A 20670-nucleotide genomic window follows, 5' to 3' on the forward strand; every position below is an offset into this window, starting at 1 on the left:
TAATATCATGTTCTCATTTGTCTTTTTAAACTATGAGTTTTTGGCATTTTCCCTTCTTTTAGATCCCTTATAACTTGGTTTTCTTTTTCATGAATCTCTAACACTGTCTTCCTCCCTTCCCAATTTTTGTTCTCTTTAGTTCTATTTTATCCCTCACCTGGAAATTGGGATTGGGATGGTAACTGTCCAAACATGATGGTTTTGTTGTCTCTCATGGTGGAAAAAAAAGCTTAAACACACATTTTGGAAAGATAGGGGAAGGAGAGATGTTCCACTGTTGCCTATTTTCATACTTAAAAATAATAACCTCGTCTTGGTTCTCCTCAACCAAGGGAATCCTAATGGACTTAGGATGGAAATGCCAATTATATTCAGAGAGAGAACTATGGCAACTAGATGTGAATTGAGGAACAGTATTTTCAACTTGTTTTTCTGTCCTTTCTCATGGTTTCCCTCCACCTTCCCTTTTTGGTCTGATTTTTCTTGTACAGCATGACAAATATGAAAATATGTTTATCATATTTAACATATGAAATTGCTTGCTGTCTTGGGGAGAGGGAAGGTAAAAAAGAAAAATTTAGAACAAAGTTTTACAAAAGAAAACTATCTTTACAATGTATTTGGAAAAATAAAATACGATTGAAAAATAACCTGGCTTACTAAGGATCTCTTGCCAAGCTTGCTTTAAATTGATTTTACCCTTCAGTGTTTGTCTGCTTTATTTTGACTTGTATTTTATTCAATAAATAGATTTGATTGGGTACTATTGGGATATAGTTTGTTTTACTTTGTTAACCTATACAAAAAAAACATCAAATGGCCCTATTATTTAGATCTTATTTTTGTAATTTTATACTTACTCTGATCCAAAATCTCGTGCATTTTGAGATAAGTTATTGCCCAAACAACTAATGATCAATATTTTAAATTGTTCCTTTCTTACAATGTTTTCATGACTTTTAATACCAGAAAACACAGATTCTTTTTATAGGTTAACTTTGTACCCTAAGGAACTCTGATTAATTTAATTGTCTACACAAAGTTCCTGGTTAAAATGGTTAGATTTCCTATTTATGTTTTCATGTTATCCAAAAACACTAATATTTAACCATTTTGTTTAAAATGTTAATTCCTTTGTTTGATATTTTTAGAATTTCCAAGTAATGTTAAATAAAAAATGATTTCCTACCTATTAAAAAAAAAGTTTAAAATTACCAACAAAAATGAAATCACTAAATAAACATACAAAATAACTTAAAACTTTATGTAAAATCTCCAATATTTAAACAAGGTTAAGACCAAATTAACCAGCAAACAAGAAATCTTAAGAAAAATTTGTTTATCTTCTTTAGTTAAGTCAACACCTACTCTACTTACTGGCTCAGACTATACAATAACAAATGGACAAACAAATGTGACAGATATAAGAACTCTGATCAACTACCATTGCAAAGGAGTGATGATGTTTCATGCTATCTATATGTGATAAAAAGAAATAAGATACAGAATTGTGAGATACATTTTTTGAACATAATTGATTCAAAATTTTGTTTTGCTTGACTGCTTATTTTCTGAGTTTTTCCTACTAATTGGGGGAAGGAGAAAATAAATGTTTGCCAATTAGGGGAAAAAAAAACAAACTATTACAGAATAATCTGCCATTCTTGGAGATAGTTTGGTTAATTACCCACTATTAAGTTCCTCCAGTTCATAGCCCAACTATAAACAAAAGTTACATAAACTTTTACAGAATCCCTCCCCCATTCTGTAAAGTGACAAGAAATGAAATAGTATTGTCTGTTAACCTGCACATGCACAAAGCCTCTCAAAAACCTTTCACCTTGTATTAATTCTTGATAAGAAATTCAGACCCTAGCTCAATTTGAGAGTTCCTTTAAAACCAAAATCATAGCTAAGTTTTCTTCATCTTTCTCAACTACAATATGTACTTACTAGTTTTATCTTATCTTTTTTAACCTCTGCAACTCCAAAAAAGTCAATTGGTAAATGTAGCCTCTTGCCAAAACATGTTTGTATCATTTCTGATAGAGTTATGTGTATGAACACATGCACTATAAAAAAAAAAAAAGTTACATTGGCTGCACTGAAATTTCTGTTTGTGTCTTGTTTTCCTATTGCATTCATTACTGTAACCGAAATACACACGAGGGGCTCTCTTTGGGGACACTAAGCTAAAGTTCTTGATTTCTTAATACTTGTCAAAGTATGTTCTTAATTGACCTTTTCTCAAAGTTTCAGCCCTTTTTTACACTGAAAAATGTTTCTGCAACATCTGAACAACTATGCAAACTTTCTAGTTCCAGGTACAACAGGAAGACATTTTGATGAAATAGTCTGCCTGAACTTCTTACAAAAACTTTTTTAAAAATGCAAACAAGTTCCAAAGCCTTGCTAGAATTTACAATTTCTAAATATGCAATACATATTGGTAACTTATAACAAATGTGGGACAATCCCCACTTTTCAATGGCATCTGCTGATTATCTTAGGCCACTCAAATCTTGTTTTTTACTGTTCTCTTGACCCAATGCACCCAAATCACCATATAGTATACCTTTATCCACATAGACTGAGCTAAAGCGAGCAACATTAATTTTGCTTTCTGATACCATGTAAGGGGACCCATTAGTCTAGTACATCACTCCATCGCACAGCTCCAACTTCTGCCATTGTCTCAACAGTAGGTGACTTCCTAGAGTATGGTACTGAGTCCTTTAGTTTCACCTCCTTATTTCTTGGTTTGTATTACTGCTTACATACGATCCCCATCAGTCATCTGTTCTGAGAAATAGGGTTGGTTCAATAAAACAAAGTTTACAGGCACTAGAGGTATGATAAAAAGTCTTTCAGCTATACTTGTTTCTTGACTAATTTCCCTGTGTTCCCTGGTAGATGGTATTTTTCAATAAGTCAATATTGTTATCCATCTCTAAACAAACAGCATCTAACTTGATATTGTTTGGTTGATATTTAGTGCCATAGCCAAAGTCTGAACAGCCCACTTCAAAGCTAAGAACTCCAATTTATATATGAAATTACGACTTTGATTTATCAGTAATGTTTGGTTTGCATATCTATTTTATATGCTTATATATTCAGGATCATGTAAAAATTTCTTGGGGATAGGTGGGATATGCTAAGAGGTTGAGTTTGTGAGTGAAAAAAGTATGAGAAGCCTTGCTCTGGATATAGGCATTCAAGTTTCTGATGACCACTGCCTTACTTAGTAAAAAAACATAGCTTCAGGAGTTACAGTAGAAGTCTAAAACTTTTCAGGCCCTCACAACTACCTCTTGCATGGAAAATTAATAATCTCCTAAGTATTCTCCTTGCCTTAAGCCTCTCTCTGTTCCAATCCAACTTTCGTATCACTTAGCATTAGCTTTAATAGTCTACCATTAACATTTGTCTTCCACGTCACACTATTGATTTTTCTCTGAATTAGAATTCCAGCAAAACAATCAGCTCTTTCCCCCAAGAATCATTTTATCATGCTTTCCCCCACATTGTATTTGTATAGTTGAGTTTTGGAGCCCAAGTATTTAACTAGATTCATAAGGACAAAATGGTTACATGATATTCCATTGAGAGAAACAGAAGTCACAGTTCTTAACTCTACAATCACATAGACTATCTATTCTAAATGACTGCCAAAAATGATATAGTAACCTTATATATAACTTAGAACTTTTTACTAGCCAAATAAGTTCTAAGTTTAGAACTAAACTGTAATTTGAAAAATACTTTTATAGAAAATACAATGCATGCTTCATAAATCAAAGGGAAACCTCCCATCCTTTTACTGACAAAACTTAAAATATCTTATTATTGGTCAAGGCTAAAACTATAAAGACACAAACTCAAAAACATCACACTCAAAGAAAAGAAACAAAACTGTGTACCAACACAATTTTTTTGTGGTTTGAACTTACTGAATTCCTTTTGTAATTTTAATTTCATTAACTTGGAAAAAAAAAAGAAAGATTGGGTTAGATTGTATAACAAAAGTAGAGAATAGGTTTAATATCTGTACTTTGATCCATTGCTACAATTGTAACAATTTATTTTCTTCCAGGTTACATTGTGGAATTAAAATGTTTACAGATATATTAGAATAAACCTGGTAAGGATTAAATTTAATAAGTTTTTATAAATACCTGGTTCTTTTCCAAGTATGTGTCAAGATCAAATTGTTGCCTATAACCTATGAAAGGAGGAGGAAGGAGAAACAGTGACAGCTCAGAATAAAAATTGTATCCCTCTTAGAAATCACTAATTTCTTACCAATCACAAATCTTTATGTCACAACGATTTAACATTGTTCCAGCTAATATTATTTTCAATAATACAATTTGATAAGAAGCTCTTCTTGCACTAAACCCCTCCCTTCTGATCATGACATGGGTAGAGGAACACTAGGTCAGGCAAATCCCACAAAGATAGAAAGGTTTTAAGTTCAGATCTGGTGAAAGTCTCTACATATGCACATCTATTTGCATAAATTTAGGTAAATTCAGAAACTTATAACCAGACTGACCAAAGAATTCTCCAAAATCACTCACTAAGTCAGAGATGGAGAACAATCTCCACTAGGGGGAGATCTTTAGAGAGTTGTGGATCCTACAGTATTAGCTTTTTTCCTTTGCCAATACTGCAAGCAGGAAAATGTCACCTCCTCCCTACCCCTGCTTCAGTTAATTTTAGGTCAAGTATCTCTAGACAAAGAATTTTCAAAATAGAAAAATAAGAAGTTAGAAATGTATTGCCATCACCATAATTTTTTTAAAACAAATGAAATTTGGAGTTACTATTTCAGTCTAGAATTATATACTTACAAGTCCCCAAATCTCATCTTGTGGGACACAACTTCTTGTGGAACTGGTACCACTTACTTTCTTCCTCAGTTCTTCTGAAGCTAAACCTTCCACTGAATAATAAGCACAAGAGAGCCATACATTTCATTGCACACCATATTTCATTTTCTTCCTTTAATCTTCACATATTCTTTGAATTTCTGAAATTAATGCAAAACTGAGCATACAAGAAAATAAAATCCATTTACTATATTAATTATTAATGCCAACAGAAATGTCAAATCACTGATTGTTAATTTTTTAAGTAAATAAAATAAGTTTTAATTATGTAACCTTTCTCTCCTAGCATGTTAAACTGTTTCTCTACATCACCATTTCTTAACAGTTTCTTGAGAATAATTAAAGAAAACAGTTTATTTTAAACAAGAAGTTTATTTAAACAACAAGATGTTTGACTTGAAGGGAAAACTATCTAGGATCATTTTTTTATAGTAATTTATCCCTACTGAGAGACAGAGATTGCCCTACATGTAACAGCTACGTACAAAAAAGTTATAAAATCGTCCTTGGTTTTACAATGATAAAAGAAAAACATTGAAATTATCCAATCAAACAAGGTATGCAAGGATTTTTTTGTGGGTTTTTTTTTTGTTGTTAAACAGTGAGAGCAAAATAACTTACTGGAATATAAAGATAAAGTTGAATGAGCATGCCACTAATGGAGAAAAGGGATATTTTCACAGAACCAGTTTGTTTTTTCCCCTCCCCATCTCCATTTGATGTTGATCAAAACATACCATCGGCCATTTAGTTTAAAAAAAAAAAAAAAAAAAAAAATACGCATTATGCCTGTGCACATACACCAGTTACTTTATGTACAATATAGGAATGGGGGAAGGGATAAAGAAGAGAGAAAACTATACTGCAGTAGTCAGGATGTGGATGAACCAAATCTTGGTTTTCTAATTGTGAATGTATTGTTTTCCTTGGGAGCACAGTTCTGGAGTAGAGTTGCATGTTCTCTTTAGTAAATGCCTCCTGTCTGCTGCTGGAATACATCAATTGTATCTTCATCCTCCATTTCCAACTACAGCACAAGAGAAAAAGAAAACTTTTTAGCTCCACTTATTATTTTTATTAATTTTTTTTAATATTTCAAATTTATAATATTGTGGTCTGGTTGTTGGCTGTTCTTTAGAATTATAGGCCCTCCCTTTAACCTAGATTTGCAAAATTCTTCACCTTAGGAATCTAATTACCTATGCTTATTGTCAATTCAGCAAACTAGACTTTTTTTCATATTTATCCCAAATTGCACTACCAACAAAAATACTATATTATATGAAGTTATGATAATCTTCTTTTCAAGGCCTCAAAGAACTTAAGTTCACCAAAACTGTTCCTAAGGGATAAGGCATTAAACAGCTAACGATTATAATTGAAATTATATATAGGGGAAGGGATGTTGGAGGCAGGTAGGAAACTCAAATTGGGCAAAATTTATGAAAAAACTATGTCACTGTCTTTTTTTTTTTGTTTTCAACGTATGCATTTATCTCACTTCTAAATACTGTTTAAACTGAATGAGAATTTGCTACTACGTATATATAAAAGCTTATTAACATGTACTATACAAACATATTTAGTTCAACATGCAATGTATAAAATCACAGAAATATGAAAGTTTTTGTTGGTTTTTTTTTTTAACATGACATGAATGTAACTTGATTCATAGCATTTAAAACTACTAGGGTCCTTGCATTTCAAAAAAAAAAAAAAAAAAAAAAAAAAAAAAAAAAACCCTGCAAAAATTTGACAGTATACCTGAAATCCCAAAAAGAGTTCTTATATCTCTTTCAAGATTAGAGTAGAAAATGAATGACTGAGTTGTTACTACTAAAAATAACTAAAAAAAGTTGCTACTACTAAAGTGGAAGAATACAAAATATATTTTTTCTTTTATCAGAAGTATTATGGATAATTCCAAAAACCAATACTGTTCTTGAAGGCATGAGAGCAAAACTCTAATTAATTGGAACGCATTTCCATTTCATTAAACACCTCTCACTAAATTACAGATTTGTTTTTGATGATTAAATTTTATAGTAGTCATAAGATTAAACATTTAAAATTGAAATTCTCAAGATATAAACACAACAGAAATCGAGAGATTTACTCTAGACAGACCTTCTACCATGCCATTAAAATACATTATAAAATTTTAGAAGTGAAATATTTCTATACCTTTACATGTGTTTTCTGGTAAAAGTACCCAATTTTCATTTTTCTTCCAGAAGAAAATTCAGCTTCTTGTGGCTAACTACAAGATTTTCTTTTAAAAAAAAAATCAGCAAATACTAAAGATCCTAAAATATTTTTCCTTCAATCATTATTTCAAATATCAAAGATATTCAAAATTCTTTTAGTCAACTATGTTGGTTTTACTTTAGTTTTAATCAGGTAGATTTTTAGATTTAATCAGGTACAACTATGAGAAAAAGAGGCAGACAGACAGTCAAGGGTAAGGACAGAATATATTAAGCAGCCTAAGAATAAAAAGGCAGTTAGGATTCAGATTGCAGGACCCAAAGTTAAAGAAGCTTTATCTAGCAGGAACTGCAAAGTGGTTTCCCCCCCCTCAAAGCAATAACCAGCCCCATAATGAAAAAGCAGTACTGTGTACAAAAGGAGAAAACATTAGGAATTATTAGCTTGAACTCAGGTTCAAGCTCAGATACTCCTGTGTGAAATAAGGAAAATCAACTTCTGAGCAGAAGTTTTTTCACATATAAGATGCTGATACTTGAAAATATTTTGTATATCTTAAAATGCTATGTAATAAAAGCTATTATTAACGTGTTTAGAGGGTGCATTGGGAAGATTACTATAGCAGTGATGTGTAGGATGAATTAGTTCAATAATAGACATGGGTGCCTAGTTAGATAACTTACAGTAAGTCCAATGTTAAGTATTTGAGGGCCTGAATTATAATGGTGGCAGTACAAATGGAGAGATGACAGATGAGAGAAATGGATGCGTTATTACTGAGATTCTGACAAAACTTCCAGGTATAAGAAATTAGAAGTAGAAGTAAAAGATGAGATCACAATAAGAACATGGGTTCCTGGAACTTAAGTTAAAAAAAAAAACAAAAAACAAAAAACAGGCTATTATAAACCAGGTACTATATTAAAAGTTTTGCTTTACTTCTTAAAAAAATTATATGAAATTCAAATTCTAGAAATGATAAAGAAAAAATCTTACTTGTGCAGGTGTGTCTGTTTCATTGATTGGTTGTCCATCAAATCGGAATCTGATCTGCCTCATTGACAAACCCTGAACAAAGACAAAAAGGAGGTTACAATATGACTACCATTTGTATTGCTACATGAAGGCAGACCCTAACTTTAGATATATGCAATCTGACTCAATTTATGTACTTAGGCTTTTAGATTTTAAAAATATTAGTATTTTGAGAATCAGTATATAATAGTAGGCAGAGGTTTAAATCCCCTTGGTCTCTGACACTAGTTACATGACCATGATGGTCAAATTTCTCCTAGCCACAAGCAACTCTTTTTTGTCTTTTAAGTTCCAGAACCAGTACATAATTTGAGAATATACACTACTAGAAGAAAAGTAGGTTATTTGCTTATCAATCACTTGCATAGCCTATCCAAATAGTTCTTACCACTACTCCAAAAAAACAAACAAACAAAAAAAAACCCCACCAAACCCTATTCCTTGTAAAGTCTGTTATCAAGTAATCAATCAATAAAACATCTGTGGTATTGATTTATTATCAGAACAAAATCACAAAAATTCTCAAAGCAAAGTTAACCAAGTCTAAATTTTCTTTTATTTAAATATAAAAATGAAATTCTAACTTTCTAGGAAAGCCAATAGAAGATACGTGGGATGTATACAAAATAAAACATCTAACATACTAGTCATTTGAATTTAAAAAGTTCGGAAATAAAAAATTGTCAATCTAATGTTTATTTACAGAATTACCAGCTCCAAGCATCCCTTTTAAAGATATTTAAAGCTAACTTAGTTGTCACAAATCAACTGAAGAGAGGAAAAGGGATAAAACTTGCTAAAATATAAGATAATCTTAATTTATATTGAATTAAACATTGATTAGTTATATGCAGAGTACTATACTAGGTGAAACAACAACAACAACAAAGTTTAGTTAAAAAATAAAATAAAGAAGTAGGAATCTATTAGAGGGGAATAAGCAGCAGCTTGACAAGTGGATTCAAATATATTAGTTGTGTGACCATGGGTTTTTCTGCTTAGTAAATTCTTCTGTGTCCTGAACTTCTTCAGTGTAAATTTGGATGTGTTTAACAATGTTAAAACATTTAATATATTCAAGACTACATTTCACACAGACAAACTACATTTAATTCAAAAGAATGAATTGGGAAGGAGGGAGTGAAGGAGCAGAGAAAAAGACTAATTAAAATCCAGATGGCCAAGGCTGGCACAGCAGAATGCTGGATGTAGGATGGTAGAGATCTTCATTTACTTCCTACTTCTGATGCTTACTGGTTTCAGTTAAGTCACTTAACTTCTCTGAGCTTTAATTTTCTCATCCATAAAATGGGAAACTTCATAGTATTAATCTCACAGGTGCAACTGCAATGTCAATATGTAAAGTCAAATCTCAGAGTGCTTATAATTATTATTTTTAAAAAGGTATCTTCCTCTATTTACTACTAATCCTATAAAAGAACAAACATTAAAAAGGGGGAGTGTGGAGATATTTGGATTCTTATCTCATCTCTGCCACTGATGATCTTTGATAAAGCATTTAACTTGTCTTGGTCCATTTTTCTCCTCTGTAAAATGAAGAAGTTGTTTTCTAGCTGATCTCTTAAATCACTTAACCCCAGCCTCAGAAAAAAAAAAAAAAAAAAGAGTAGACATCCATAACACATAACTAGAAAGTGCAACCTTCTGGTCATATGGGCAAGAATGACAGATAACAGATGGATAGCATAAATGCTACATTTACTCTAAGTTGGTGGTAGGCTGGGAAATACATTTACTCTATCCCCATGGTTTATATTGGTATAGAAACTTCTTCCACTGATACAAAAAATAGTTCTGGTAATGTATACTCAAAAGTTCTCTGGAGGACTAAGAGTTGCCATGATCACAGACCTAGCAGATGTCAAAGGTAATACTTTGCCCCAGATCTTCATGAGGGGGCCTGTATTTTGTCCAATATATTGGACTTCTTTACACTGCAGTAACATCCCCTAAATATATAAAGAGACAGAAATAGAATTCTAGAATATAAGGTATATTATAGAATATTATATATATATAATAGATATAGAATATCTAGAATATTAAGGTATATTAGAATATAAGGTAAATTAATCCTTTATAGAAGGTAAATTAATCCTTTATATCTCATCCAATCATTTATGAAACTTATCACCTACAGGGAATAAAAAAAACGAAAAGTTTTTAATATAATCCCTCATCTCTCAAACTTTACATTCTATACAAGACAACACGCACACACAAGTTAACTTTCGAAGAGAGAACAATGAAGAAAGGTAGATGACATTAGGGTTTAGTTTTGATGGAAATAAGGGATTTTAAAAAATGATGAAAAAGTGCATTTTCCAAGCACAGGGGAAATTCCACACATAAGACAGATAAGACATGGAAATCATGTAGAAAAAAGTTTGTTTAGAACAAAGAATATGTGAATGGAAGTATTATGTAATGTGGTTGGATAGGTAAATTGTAATCTAAATGCTTTAAATGCCATATAGAGGAGTTTGATATTTGACCATAGTATTAAAAAGAATCAAGGAAGTTTGAGGACATGGTCAAGCTTTGTGTGGAAAAATCTATATGGGAAAGAATAGAATGCTAAGCAATAATTATAATAATCCAAGTTAGAGGTTAAAAAAAAAAGGTCTGAAACATACAGATTGAGGATCAAAAATGACATTCAGTCTGCAATGTCCAATAGTCAGATATAAACCTAGAACTTGGCTAGGGCTAGATAGGTGAGAAACCATACAAATGAAAGAATGGAGGATTTATTGTCTTTGTCAGTGGAAGCGCTATTCACTTCAGAGAAATCATAAGTGCTTCTAAATAATTATTTTGTTTAGAATAAACTGAAACAGTAATAGATGACTTATACAGTGCTCAGAAGGGTTACAAAGTACACAAAATACATATTCTCTCATTTGATCCTCAACAGCTGTGAGATATGTGTATTTTTACATTTTACAGATGAAGCCAAATTAGTAGATTAGCCAAATTATTTACTACTATCTGATAGAAAATATAAATTTCTATTTGGCTATTTAAGTCCTATACAACTTGGCCCCAAACTTACCTTTCTGACATCCCTTATCGTCAAACTGACCATCTCTATACCTTGAAACTGAGCTCTCTCCCATGCTGGTAATATGCTCTCTTCACCTCTATTTTGTAGAATGTTCATCTTTCTTCAAGATGTACCTAAGCAGTATCTTTTAAGGGAATCTTTCCTGGTTTCCCTATGTGTTAAGTGGCTCTACCACCTTGTATTTATTCTCTATATCTCCTATTTAGACACATATACATCATCCTTGACAGAATGAGTTCCTGGAAACCACAAATCCAGGCCTTTCCTGACTCAACTACAACACATTACCTCTCAAAAAAAATATGAGTGTCTATTATGTGAACATTTTTGTTGCATCTGGCCTCCTCTTGAATCCCTAAGCCCACTCATCACATCACATACTGCCCAAACCTCAGCCTTGAATCACTCCCATTTGTTGCCTTTAGTCCTATATAAACAGTGTTAAATGAAAGAGAAAATCATGCAACTGCTCTGACTGGATCTACTGCAAATTTATGTTACACAACTCAACTGGGCCCTTGATGTTGTTAGGTAATTCTACAGCTCCCTTATCAATTTTCATTCCACTTTGCACAGTGATTCTTCCAAACTTTCTCATCCCTCTTCAAATTTTCCAAAGCCTCTAACTTTCTCAGTTGAGATCCTTGCCTTACAGTTTTCAGAAAATGGGGCCATTTCCTGAATTTTCTCTTAGAGAACTTAGATGCCTCCTGCCATTTTCTCCTCTTTCATTCCTATCTCATGTAAATAAGTAGGCTTACTCCTTACCAAGAGACAGGTGGTCCAATGGATAGAACTGTCATATCTGGCCTCACACATTAATAATTCCATGACCCTGGGCAAGTCATTTAACCCTGTTTGCCTCAGTTTTCTCATCTGTAAAATGAAATGGCAAACCCCAGTATCTTTGTCAAGAAAACCCTAAATAGGGTCACAAAGAAACATAACTGAAATGACTAAAAAACAAAAACCTCTCACTAAAGTCAAGTCCTCTACTTGTTCAAGTGATCCCATTGCCTTATGATATTGCCCTATCATATCAATTTCTACCTCTCCATTAGCTTATTCCCTCCTGCCTATAAACGATTATGTCTTCTCCATCCTGAAAAATCAAACCCCAAACTCTTATTTGATCTTTCCATCCCTAACTAATGTTTTCTATCTCTTCTGCCCTTTGTAACAATTCCTAGAAAAGGCCATCTAAAACAGGCCCTCCACTTTCTCTTCTTTTTAACCCCTTACAAATCAGCTTCCTGCCTTATTCCATTGAAACTGCTTTCTTCAAAGTTACCAATTATTTTACTTGCCAAGTTCAGTAGCCTTTTCTTAATCTTCAATCTCCTTGATCTCTGGGCAACTTTTGACACTGCCAAAACTCCCTTTACCTTTTATATTTTCAGGATAGCACTCACTCTCCTTATTTTCTGCCTGTTAAGACTCTCCTTCTCAATGTCCTTTCCTGTACCCTCATGCAGAATATGCCCTGTAATCAGACAAGGCTCTGGGTTCAGTCTTTGTAATGTTCTATTCTCTAAAGAATAATCTTCTCTGGGAGCAGGTTTCTTGGGGAGTTTCTAGAGGCAGCCTTAGTTTCAGTTCAGTTCAATAATCACCTCAAATTCAGCCATGAGTTAATGTCCATATCCTTTATTTTCTCCTTTTAAGTCTTATCTCCTTCCTGGGGGGGCCTGGTTAGCTTTCTTAGAGGCCTATCTCTCCTTGGTTCCTGAGAACTCTTGCAGCTAGTCCTTTGCCTCTGCCAGCTTCAGCCTCCAGCCAGCACAAGTTGGAATGAATCTGACTCCCCCCTCGGAGAGAATGGGCTTTCCTCCTTACATATGCTCTCTTAAAGGTGTGAATAAGTACTAAGTACATAATCATTGTCTCTATCAATTACAGTGACTTAGTACTAATAAGTCTTGGGCTCTCCTCTTTCTCCCTTATACTACTTTGATTGGTGATCTTATCAGCTCCAATTACCATCCCCCTGATAATGATTTTCAAATCTACCTGTCCAATTCCAATCTTACCTTTTGAACTGCCTTTCAGACATCTCAGACCAGATGTTCAGTGGATCTTAATATCAACACACCCAAAAACAAAATTTGTTATTTTTATTCTTAAACCTGACCTATCTTATCCCCTTCCTTATTACTCCAGGGGTTATGACCATCCTTTTAATTATTTGGGCTCAAAACCCAGGATTTATGCTTGACACCTTTCTATCTCTCACCTCTCATATTCAATCTGCTGCCAAGGCCTGCCAATTTCACCTCTGAAACATCTCTTCCTTAGCCTGATCAGTTTCCATGGCTTTAATTAACACAATGAAATCTCAAGCCCATCTATATTGCCCCAACTTCTCTGCTGACTTCCAATTTCTCATTTCCAATTGTCCTTTAGACTACCTGAACTGGTGGATGTCTGGCAAATACCTTAAAGTGAATATTTGCAAAACTGAACTCATTATCTTTCCCCCTAAACTCTCCTCTTTCTACCTACCTCTATTACTATAGAGAACAATACCACCCTCCTAGTTCCTCAAATTCACAACCTAGAACTGTTGTGATAGTCTGCTGGTGGGTCTCCTTGCCCTAAAGATCTCCTTAGTCCAATCTATACTCTATTCAGCTACTAAAGTGATTTTCCTAGAGTGAAGGTTTGATCATGTCACTCTACTTTATAAACTCCAGTGCCTGTTACCTTCTGAATCAAATCAAAATGCAGTTTGGCATCCAAAGCCTTTTACAATCTGGGACCAGTTCATTTTTCACATTTTACTCTCTGCTATGTTTGATCCAATAGTAGCTTCTTAGCTGTTCCATGAACAAAACATTCTATCTCTCAACATTTTCTCTGGCTATCTCCCATGCCAGCATTCTCTCCCCTCCCTTATTCTCCCAACTGCTTTTTATGGCTTCCTTTAAGTCCCATCTAAGTCATTTTTTTTTTTTAAAGAATTCCTCAATTCTAGTGCCTTCTCTTTGTTAATTCTATATATACCTTGCTTTGTATTTTGCATTTGTATTTCTACATTAGATTATAAGCATCTTGAGAAGGAACTGTTTTTTGCCTCTTTTTACATCCCCACTATTTAAGACACTGCCTAGCAGAGTAGGCTTTTAATAAATGTTACTGATTGCAAAGATAAGTTCTGAGAATCATATTAACACTAATGAAACATCAGAAATTGGGCCCTAAGCTAATCCAGTTTTTTGAATAAGATGCAAGTTTCTAAAAATTCAATACAGTGAATCTATTGTGTTTGAAACAGCCAATCAATTTATACAAATTCTCAAAATATATTTTACTAAAATTTCTTCAATTATGTAGAATTTAAGTTTCTATCATTTTAAAACTTTATTCCTAACAAAACCATCATATTACAGAATAAAAAAAAAAAAAACTTTTAATAGCTTCTGTTTTTCATACTTTTATTCAAATACTCATGTTATTTGGAGTATTTTAATCTCAACTCCATTTCCCAATTTGTCTAAGATTAACCCAAACTTTTATATTTTAAACTTCCCTTTAGAGACAAATTTATGAGTTCCTCCATCCCACCAAAATGATTTTCTCAACTTGTGGTCTTATTTATTATAGTAGACCATATTGGGAATATTTACCTTTTAAAAAAATGTGTTTTAAAGCAGGAAAAATCTACTTACCTGATTATCAATAATTTATTCCAAAAAAATGGACCCTGTATATTACTTTTGAGTTGTTGGTAAATTCATTATATAAAAGGGGCTCCTTGTTTTCCTCAGTAGAAATCACTAATGTGCTTCCAAGTACTAGGTTCAAATAATTTCATTCATTACTTTTTACACTTCCTCTTCTCTGCTCATAAGTTTTTGGATAAAAAATGTCTTTAAATTATCAGAAACTTCCTATTTGCTTTGCAGGGTTAAGCTGTTTTGATACCTTCAATATGAGTGAAAAGAAATGAAATCACACAATTTGCATGCTTAATGCCAAATGCAAATATGTCCTAAAGTTCACTTCTAAAACCTGTTTAAAGGAAAGCTAAATTTAAAATAAATCTTTTGCAAAAAATAACAGACAAGTATGAAATGGGTAGTAGGATGCCTGAAAATACTTGCAGTTCATTCTCCCTTTCTCTAATATAAAAAATAACTCATGTTAAAGCAAGTTATTTCATTTAATTTACTCCAATTATTAAAAATCATTAGAATAAAAGGATTTTAACATGTAGTGTTGTTAAAGGAATATATAATTTGAATTATATCTTTGAAACTTACAAAACAGTAAGTATATGGTACAAATGAATATTCATCATTTCAAAACTATTAAATATTAACAATGTACAATGCTAAAGATGTCATTTTATTGTCCTTAGTCTCTGCTCAAGTTTGATGTTTTTGCTAGATTTAGTCTGGAAGCCAATATACTCTCACCTGTCGTTCACAATAGGCTTTCATTAGTTTACTAAGTGGTGTGTGTCTCTTAATCTTAAATTGCACCACCGACCCATCTTGCCCTGCCACCTTCAAATTAATGTGGTCATTGTTTTCAGTCTTGACTCCTTCCTGTTGAGAGAAAAAAAAATAAAGTAGTATAACTTAAGGATGCTAAACACCTAAAGGTGTTTCAAAAAGCAACAAGTTTCACCATTTTGATTTTTAAAACAGATCTAAAACATGGAACTGACTGAAATGGGGTAAATGAGAAACTTGGTACCAATAAAACTAAATAACTCTCATAGTAACAAAATTTAATCCTATATGCAATAGTTTAGTAGGAAAAGTCATACCCACCCCTGCAACTTTTTATATTAAAAAAACAATTAGCATATGACCACCTTTCCTTAAAAAGATAAGCTCTTTTCAGAAAAATCACACTGAAAATAAACTACACCAAATATTATCATGTAGCTTTAGTTCTACATCCAATTTTTGCTGCACAATTTTCAGTTTTAAGTATATTTGGCACTCATTTTTTTCACTCATCTAGACAAAAGTCACCAGTTTAACAATGTATTCAAAATAAATACAAATTTAAGGGATTGTCCCTGGATTCAAAAGAAAAACTTAATACCTGACAATAAATATCTCAAAAGGCCTTTTCTTCAATATCCCCTTTTTTTGGAGGGTGAAGGATGGGGGGATTGGGATTGGAAAAGAAAGATGGATTTCCAGTCTTCCCTTTATTTTTGTGATCGACTTCGGATCAAATTCTCTTGGAACTGGTGGGGAAAAAAGAAAACTGGGGACTCTGGAGGTTCTTTGACTTACTTGCTCAAGGTCCCCAGGTATCCAAATTAAAGTCGGGATTTGAAGCCAGGTCAAACATTTATTGAGTGCTTACTATGTGCCAGACATTAAGCGCTGGAGATACAAAGGCAAAAAAAAAAAAAGAAAAAAAAAAAGGTCCCTGCACTAGAACAGCTCCCATTCTAACAGGGGAAGGACTCCATGCAAACTATCAAACCTATACAAGATATATATAATGTAAATGGGAGCCAATCTCACTTTTCCCCCTACCATGGCAGACTCCTGACTCTAGCTAGATCCATGTGGGCATTATTGTACTTAAATGAGCTTAGGAAGGTTATGGGGATATAGAGATGGTAGTCTTAAGAAAAATCCCCATTTGAAGGATGCACTCCTGTTTTCGGGGCACGGGGGATGGTGTAGGGGGAGGGCAAAGGGCAGGAGGGGGAAGCCTCTTGGCGCCTTAAAAGCAGTTTCTGAAAAGTTTACATTAAAAACACAAGACAAACCACCCATTGAGCCTTCAGACCAGCCTCCCACCTCCTTCACTGCTAGAGGCTCCAGCATCATCCACATGGTCGCCGAGGGCTATGGGTTCCTCAGTCGAGGAAGAGAAGGAAAGGAGGGAGGGAGGGAAGGAGAGGCAGGAAGCCGAACTCCCCCAGCCCTTCTCACCCAGGGAAATCCAGTTTTGGCCCAAAGGCCCAGCCCTCACCCTGCCCCCCCCCCGGCTCCCGGGCCAAGAGAAAAGAGAACGGGGACCCCAACAGAGTGGACGCTCCGAAACTCCGGGTCGGGCGAGGACCCCGCCTCCATCCCGCGCCGGGGGAGGGCAGAGCAGCCCCCGAGGCCAGGAGGGAAAGCCCCAAGGTTGGCGGCTGCGGCGGTGAGACCAGGCCGCGCGCTCCGCTCTCTCCGCGGCCCCGGCTCCGGCCCCGGGGGTGGCGGGGCCTCGTCCGGCGCGGGCTGAAGGAGGGGGGGGAGGAGGGAAAATGGCGCGGAAAGCCCGGGCCGGAGTGGGGACCACCGCAGCGTCGGGACCCCCCGCCCGGCCAGCCTCCCTCCCCTCGCGCGCCGCCGGCCCCCTCCCCCGCCCCCGCCGCAGCCGCAGCCGCCGCAGCCGCCGCCCACAGGCTTCCTCACCTTAGGCTTTTCGTCCGCCATGGCGAGTCCGGGAATATCCTCAGCCTCCGCTTCACAAAAGAGGCACCAGGATGGACCGCTCCAAGGGAACGGGAGTAGAAGCAGCAGCGGCAGCAGCAGGAGCAGGAGGAGGAGAAGGAAGAAGATGATGGTGGTGATGGTGTGGAAGGGGAGAAGAAGAAGGAGGAGGAGGAAGAGGAGGAGGAGGAGGAGGAGGAGAACGAGGAGGAGGAAGAGGAGGAGAAGGAGGAGGAAGAGGAGGAGGAGGAGGAGGCAGCTGTGGAGGTACTGAGGGCGCGCGCACGTTCTGCGCCCCCTCTCCCCCCTTGCGTGCGCGGGCACGAACAGCCCAAGGCTCCCATTGGCTTTTGGTTCTCGGGAGCGCGCAGCGCTTACATAACCAGCCTCCTCCCCCCCCACCCTCCCTGCTCCCCTGGAGAGGCCTCCTCTGCGCAGGGCTCGGAACCGGGAGGCGGGAAGAAACGCGGGCACGCGCACAAGGCCCGTCGCGGGGGCGCGCCTAGCGCTGGGCGGGGTTGTATTGTCCTAGTGATGGTGGTGGAGGAGAATCAAAATGGACTCCAGCTGTCTGGGTCCCTGGGAGCGGGCTCCCTGGCTCACAAGCCCTAGGTGGGAGCGGAGACCGAGAAGAGCAGGCCGGGAAGATAGAATCTTCTGGCAGAGATCTCCCAGGCCTGTAAATGAATGCTCTTTGGCCCAGCCTGTCTTGGAATGGTCCAAGGACAGCCCTGCTTGGCCTTCCCCCAGGGCCAGGGCTGGAAACCTCCGGGCTCCATCCTCACAAGACAGGCTGCCGCCACGGCTTGCGCCCCAGGCATGCGAGGAGCGCACTGCTGTGCCTCCCCCTAACTGATGCGATGCCCCCTTCATCCTGGAAAGGGTCATCTGTCAAATCCATATTAGCCAGACGTCCCTTCCAGCGCACTCTGATCTCACACAACAGCCGTCGGTATTAGGCTAATCTGTGTGCTTTCTTAGGCCCGGGAATTTCTTACTCGTTTCCCCCTGCTTCATTTTTCTGAAGTTCTTCCTAAATGAAAAGAAGTGTGGAGTTAGGAGCCCTGTAATTAAGTCCTCAGGACCCACATTTGTTAGATGGGTGGTGCTGAGCAAGTCCTTGTAGGCAGTCTTCAGCTTGCTCTGTAAAAGTTCAGACCAAATACTAGGGCCACCTCCCTCCTCTATAGCATCAGAGAAAAGCGACATTAAAGCCCATCTCATCAGTCCTTTAAGTAGTACAATGGACAGAGTTCCGGGCCCTAAATCAGGAAGCCCGAAGTTCAAGCATGTTCTCAGTCAACAACTGAATGACCTGGGACAAGTGTCATTCTTAGTTTCCTCATCTGTAAAATAGGGGTAATCATAGTAATAATAGAATAATTATTCCTCCTAGAGTTGTGAGGATTAAATGAGATAATATTTGTAAAGTGTTTAGTAACAGTGCCCGATACTTAGCAAATACCACATAAATGCTAGCTATTATTATAATTTCTTTTTACAGTCCAAGAAACTAAGGCTCAGGGAGGCTAAGTGTATTGCCCAGGATTACAAAGTTAGTAAGAAAGAAAGGTAGAACTTGAACCCAGATCTTCATGATCTCGGTGGGGTTTGTTTTGGTTTTTGTATTTTTCCCTTTTACTAAACTGCCTCCTCTGGGAGGATTGTTACATGGGGGTAAATTGTAAAGTGCTATGGAAGTGTGATTTATTATTTCCATTTTCAGATTTGAATCAGTCGGTAGCACTTCTATACTGTGGCTCTAAACAGTGGAACTACTTCAGGCAAGCATAGGAAGGAAAAGAGCCATTCCTAAGGAATAAAGCCTGGATTAAGATAAAAAGCTAAAGCTGTACAGGGACACTCAGAAATAGGCTCCATGGCTTTATTATGCATTTGATTTTTCCTGAAAACCCAAGAATATATAAAAGGAACTAACAACTTTCTGGTCACAAGTTAACCTAAGGTTTTGGCTTTGTTGAAGACATTTACAATTCAAACACATTTTTTAATGACAGTTTAACTGTCTAAGCCAGTGGGCATAAACCCAGTACTTTTCAGATCTGTCTCATGTATCATTCAGGGAGAGATTTTCTCTTTTGGGGGCAGAGGAGAAACAAGACAGGGAAAGCCATGTGTCTCTTGGGGAAAGAAGGCTACAAGCTACTGGACCACTTTCACTGTCCCTTTCCTTCCCTTCTTTCTCTAAGCAGGGTTGAATTGTCCTCCTTTAGAAAAAAAAGAGCCAAAATTCCTTCATTTTCCCTCCAATATCGTTCCAAAACCTTAACTACTCACTGCAGAATTTCAAATCTACATCCAATTCAATCCAACAAGCATTTAGTTATGGGCAAGATTCTCAGCACCCAACTATAAGCCCTCTTCACCTCTCACTAGGACTGTTTGCAACAAACTTCCTAATTCGTTTTTCTGCTTCAGATCCTTTTCCAATACATCTTCCATACTTCTGCAAATTGATATTCTAAATGTAGATTTGACAGTGTCAACCTCAGTGGCTTTCTTTTCCCTCTAGAATAACATGCTTCACAATTTGGCTTCAGCCTACTATTCCAGGTTTATTACACGTTTCATTCATACACTATACATTTCAGTCAAACTAGGCTTCTTGCTGTTCCCTGTCTTCTGTCTTAGTGACTATGCAAAGATATTCTCCATACCTGGAAAACACTCTCTTCTTTTGAATTTCAAGTTTTGTGTTTGTCTGGGGGTTTTTAATTTGTTCCTTTTCTAGCAATTTTAGTTGTAAACCCAATTCGTTGGCCCTCTCTTTCTCTATTTTATGCAAGTAGGCCTGTAGAGATATAAAACTTCCCCTAATTACTGCTTTGGCTGTATCCCACACATTTTGGTATGATGTCTCATTATTGTCATTTTCTTGGGTGAAGTTATTAATTATGTCTATGATTTGCTGTTTTACCCAATCATTCTTTAGTATAAGATTATTTAGTTTCCAATTATTTTTTGGTCTATTTTCCCCTGGCTTTTTATTAAATGTTATTTTGATTGCATTATGGTCTGAAAAGGATGC

General features: G+C 36.2%; 1 protein-coding gene across 1 annotated transcript; it reads right to left on the minus strand.

Moving 5' to 3' along the window:
* Nucleotides 1-5247: 5247 nt before the first annotated feature.
* Nucleotides 5248-18761, minus strand: SUMO2 (small ubiquitin like modifier 2). Its single transcript, XM_074260742.1, has 4 exons — nt 17604-18761; nt 15645-15776; nt 8100-8171; nt 5248-5922 (listed from the first exon to the last, which is right to left on the minus strand). Exons 1-4 carry the CDS (start codon nt 17622-17624, stop codon nt 5860-5862), a joined length of 288 nt encoding a protein of 95 aa, XP_074116843.1. The 5' UTR covers nt 17625-18761; the 3' UTR covers nt 5248-5859.
* Between the last annotated feature and the right edge of the window lie 1909 nt (nt 18762-20670).

This window comes from Sminthopsis crassicaudata, chromosome 4, assembly GCF_048593235.1.
Source record: "Sminthopsis crassicaudata isolate SCR6 chromosome 4, ASM4859323v1, whole genome shotgun sequence".
Lineage (NCBI taxonomy): Eukaryota > Metazoa > Chordata > Mammalia > Dasyuromorphia > Dasyuridae > Sminthopsis > Sminthopsis crassicaudata.

Bases quoted from the DNA above. Each gene is read 5' to 3' on its own strand.
- SUMO2 (XM_074260742.1), bottom strand. From the start codon at position 17,624: ATGGCGGACGAAAAGCCTAAG. The intron at 15,777-17,603 runs GTGAGGAAGCCT...TTCTCTCAACAG, and splicing joins TGGCGGACGAAAAGCCTAAG to GAAGGAGTCAAGACTGAAAA. The intron at 5,923-8,099 runs GTAAGATTTTTT...CTTGTGCTGTAG, and splicing joins AAACAGACACACCTGCACAA to TTGGAAATGGAGGATGAAGA.